Source organism: Papilio polytes, unplaced genomic scaffold, assembly GCF_000836215.1.
Source record: "Papilio polytes unplaced genomic scaffold, Ppol_1.0 DF824047.1, whole genome shotgun sequence".
Classification (NCBI taxonomy): domain Eukaryota; kingdom Metazoa; phylum Arthropoda; class Insecta; order Lepidoptera; family Papilionidae; genus Papilio; species Papilio polytes.
This window is the reverse complement of record NW_013525157.1, coordinates 2,400,264-2,404,609: the sequence shown is the minus strand read 5'-3', so window position 1 is coordinate 2,404,609 and position 4,346 is coordinate 2,400,264. Positions and strand designations below refer to the sequence as shown.

Here is a 4,346-nt window from a genome sequence, read left to right as displayed (position 1 = left end):
GGGTTCGATTGTGTCGCGGAAGTGCGTCTGATGTGGACTCAATGCGAAATCAGAGCTCCCCCGGGCCTGGCTCGATATCCGATTTAATCTATCACAAATGAATGGATTTTTAGAAAAAAACAACGTTTTGTGTTGCTCAGTTGTGACAGCAATGAGTTGAAAACGGTCGAGTTGGCATGAATCTGACAAAAATCCCATCCTGTAGGTAATTCGAGGGTACGTTCAGTTTATTAGCGCCGGCGGGAACGCATATTCGCGTCCGGTCGTGCGCGTTGTAATCAATTCTGTCCAAATATTGATCGTTTTTTCCACTTCCTTTCTATTCAACGGAACGGAAAAGACGGATTTCTGTCGACATGCACGTAATCAATACTCTACGCACACCCCTTTTTATTGCGTTATTAGTGAAGCCGTATACGTGCATACGACGAATACATCATCAATGAATCTAGCATGGCTTCTTTGTTTTTTAGGTTAATTATGGTTTAATAAAACTAATCGTAATTTTATTTTATATTTACGTAATTTTATTTCGTGCAATTAACAACTTATTGAATATTGAACTCGCGTATTAGGTAAAAATACTAAAAACTGTGGTAATCAATATAAATTTAACAACCGACGAGTGGCTATAAGCTAACCAATTTTATGCCGCATGGTGCAGTACATCTACCTTGTACGTTATACTACGGCTAATTACATCCTAATACCAAAGGCTTGTATCTATAAGTAGGTAATCCAACCTTTTCCTTACTGTGTAAACAGTACTTAATACTCCAGTTACTTATTCAAAACAAACAAACGTTAGGATTAATCTTTTAGTTATGAAAATATTTTAGTTATGGATTATCAAACATTAATAACATAAATGAAATAAGATATTATTAGATAATAAAAACACGAGAAGTTTATTTCTCCGTAGTGTTTATGCGAGACCAACTTTATGACAGCTATAAATATTCAGTGTCCTGGAATGCATGTGAAATATCTTCTTGTGATGCTCATCAGGACGTATATATGTTAGATGTTTGTAGTAGTTTAGGTAACAAAATACGAAATAAGCACATTGAAATGTCATTTTAACTAATTACAGTTTCTTTAATAGGCTTATGTTCCTTCTTGTCAAAGTTTTATTTCAAACAATACAAAAAAACATCTTTATTAAAGCCGTAAAATGGTGTTTAATATATGTTTTGTTATTAGATTCTGAAAAGTACGTATCGCTATAGTTCGGCGTATTGTCAAATATGAAACGAGGCGAATGATAATGGAATTTCTGGGAACAACCCTTGTTGTGGGGTTCGCCGCCAGGGGGTGTTTGCGGGGTGCGCGGGCCGGGGGCGGGGGGGGGGGTGTCGGCGACTAGCGAGCCCATCCATCACGCGGCGGGGGCGCAATTAGACGGAGTACATGTAGATGTGCTGACACGCCGCCGCCGCCAGCCGCCAGCCGCCAGCCGCTAGCCGCGTCCATCTTGTAACTAACTTGCGGCACAAGTAATGGAAATGCTAATGCCAATCCATATTTAATGCGATTATTAATTTATCCTGGTAATTGTTATAGGTTCTTACTTCATAATAGTATGTACCTAAACCGTTAATTTGTGTTATTTTTCGTATTGAAATTATTTAAAAACTCGTAAGTAACTGAAATGGCAGGCATTAACGACATAATGGTTATACTCTTTTTCTTTCATAGAAAACCATTAAAAGCCTAAGCCTCCACTCGTATACATTCCAATCTAGAGTAGTCACTTTTCTGTTACGGACTCCATAATCATAATGCTTTAGTTATTATCCGACTTTTATCTTTCCATTTTAAGTTTTTAATAGCGTCCATTTTAAAGTAGACTTGGCGCCGATACTTGTGGGTCGATTTTTAGTTTTAATTCAGATAAAAATCGGACGAGAAGATAATGAAGGCCGGTGCAACGAGCGATGAGGCGGTGAGGCGGCAAGGCTATGCGGATGGCAGCGCGGTAGCGGCCGCCGATTATCCGCCGATAACACACAAAAACAACGTTTTGATTTATGAAGAAAGCTGTAGAGGCGGCTACCGGGCGCCGCACAGACGACTTGTGCACTCTAGTGATGTTACTACTCACTTTATAAAATGTCGATAAAATTGAGGAACTTCGTAAAAAAGTTTAATTAACTATTAAAATTAATTTCGGTGAAATAGATTTGATATGTAATAATTATTTACTTTTCCATTATCATTGACGGAAGCTTCATTCAACTCATACCTTTACAGTTTTTTAATGATGTACAAAATACATCAAGGCATATAAATAAATACATTGGACTTGTATTGTACGTTCATGATTTGTTACTTGAATATATTCTTATATATATATTCTTGGATTTATTTATTTGAGTTATCGATAAAGGCTAAAATTAAATGTCTTTTCTTGCACAACACTACAAGGCATGGGGGAGTCGACAAGTCCGTCGTTCCGCGGCAAGATTTTGAAACATACGATTATGTAAATGAGGCGGCCGGCTGAGCGCGTTCAAAGACGCCGCCCCAACATATAGCACCCAAGCCTTATTTGCTGTGGCCGACTTGCTCGTTAATATTTCGGATAGATTTATCTTTTATTTTTAAAAGATAAAAATTAAGACGATCGCTGGAATGCGATACTGCTGCATTTAAAAGATAGAAATAAAAAACATCACTCTTTTATAAATGGCGTATTTTTAATTACGGTTTTGGAGATTTTTTTATAAATTGTAATGAAAAACAAACGTAATTTAATTTTGGCAAGTTTTATAATAAGAATCGTCAGGCTTTTAATAATGTTATTTTAATCCAGTTTTCCCTATAGTAAATGATGTCTCCCAACATTTACTCCTATTTCTGATTCCATCCTAAAAATGATAAACAAAACCAAGAGGTTTACAAAAAATTAGAAGCAAAATTGAATTCTTTAAGAAATATAACAACAGCGCCATCTGCCATCGTTTATCATGCAATCCCTAACAGCTGACTTCTGCACTATAGCAAAACAAAGTTGTTGTTTTGAAAAAAACCTTATCTCGCAACATAAAAAATATTCAAGTCAATTTGTTTTGCCCTGATAAGGATTATTTTCATTACGAAAAAGTATCACAATTTCGTACATAATGTAATGTGTAATAAAACCAATACCTACGTCGATTATATTAATCTTAAATTAAGGAATACAAAGGTTTGCACTTCGGATTAATTTTCAGGTCACCTGTAAGGGCTTAGATATTTAAGCAATTTAAGAAATATTTCATTTCATTTGGCTGACAACTTAAAACCGTTTATACATAACTGCCACGAAAAAAGTTACGCTGTCAACTGTCAAATAACGTCAACGACATAAAATCACGTTGGTTTTAGGTTATTTAGATTTTGTATTATTTTAGAAATTATTACCCTGTAGCACTATGGGAAAAGTTAGAAAGCGTAAGCCAAATAAATCTCAAAGTAACACAGTAGCAGATGTTTCCGATGAAGAACTGCCGGTTGATTCGAAGGAAAATGTTATTCAAACAATATTGGATCAACTACAAGTAAGTTTTTACTATTTTGCGTTTTGCTATCAATTAATTAGTATTTAAGAAATGTACATGGCTAATCTTTTGTATACCTCCTGTAAGGATTGTCCAAAAAGTGTATATAATAATTTTTTTACAGGCAGCAAATGTGGAAGAGAAATACTGCGGTTTGCAAACTTTTGCGTTTATTATAGAAAGTCCGGAAAATATAGAGCAGGCGATAGAGCGGGGAGTTGTTAAAGCTGTAGGTCCATTGTTACTGGATCCTGCTGGGTCAGTCAGAAATGCTGCAGCAGGTTCATTGCGTAATCTGTCTGCGGTTCAGCTCGAAGTATGTGATTCCTTGATGGAACAAGACATAATGACGCCTTTAATATGTTGGTTTGAGAAGGTGAGTTGTACATATATTAACTTGTCTTTTTATTGCGTAATGTACTATTAAATGGTGTGTCTTCCTATAATTTTAATTGTTATTAATTTTTATAGCATGCTGATAACTGGACCCCGGATAATAATTCTAAGACAAAATTGGAGGATGTCGATACTTTCATTCAATGCATAAATCTTTTACTTAATCTATGCGAGAGTTCAGGTAATATTTATTTTATTACAGTCTTTTTTAATTTTTTTTTTAAGAATTCAACAAAACACCATTTTGACACTAGCTAAAGTTTTCATAGATGTTATGTTTTGTTTTCAGAATTGGCTGTAAAATATTTAGGACAATCGAGAATTTTAAGCATATTACTTCCAAGATATTTAGACATTGGTACATTTGGTTGTGACATTGTATCATCAGTACTGCAATGTTTGTTTGTT

The 4,346-nt window shown here is 35.3% G+C and overlaps 1 protein-coding gene across 1 annotated transcript in view; it reads left to right on the top strand.

Annotated features, from left to right (window-relative positions):
- The first annotated feature begins 3,328 nt into the window (after positions 1 to 3,328).
- LOC106100335 (HEAT repeat-containing protein 3) overlaps positions 3,329 to 4,346 on the top strand; it is a 12,520-nt gene continuing 11,502 nt past the window's right edge. Inside the window, exons 1-4 of the mRNA XM_013279160.1 lie at positions 3,329 to 3,542; positions 3,667 to 3,918; positions 4,014 to 4,119; positions 4,228 to 4,343. Coding sequence (XP_013134614.1) covers positions 3,417 to 3,542; positions 3,667 to 3,918; positions 4,014 to 4,119; positions 4,228 to 4,343 — 600 coding nt within the window. The 5' untranslated portion in view covers positions 3,329 to 3,416. The remainder of the gene's footprint in view (positions 3,543 to 3,666; positions 3,919 to 4,013; positions 4,120 to 4,227; positions 4,344 to 4,346) is intronic.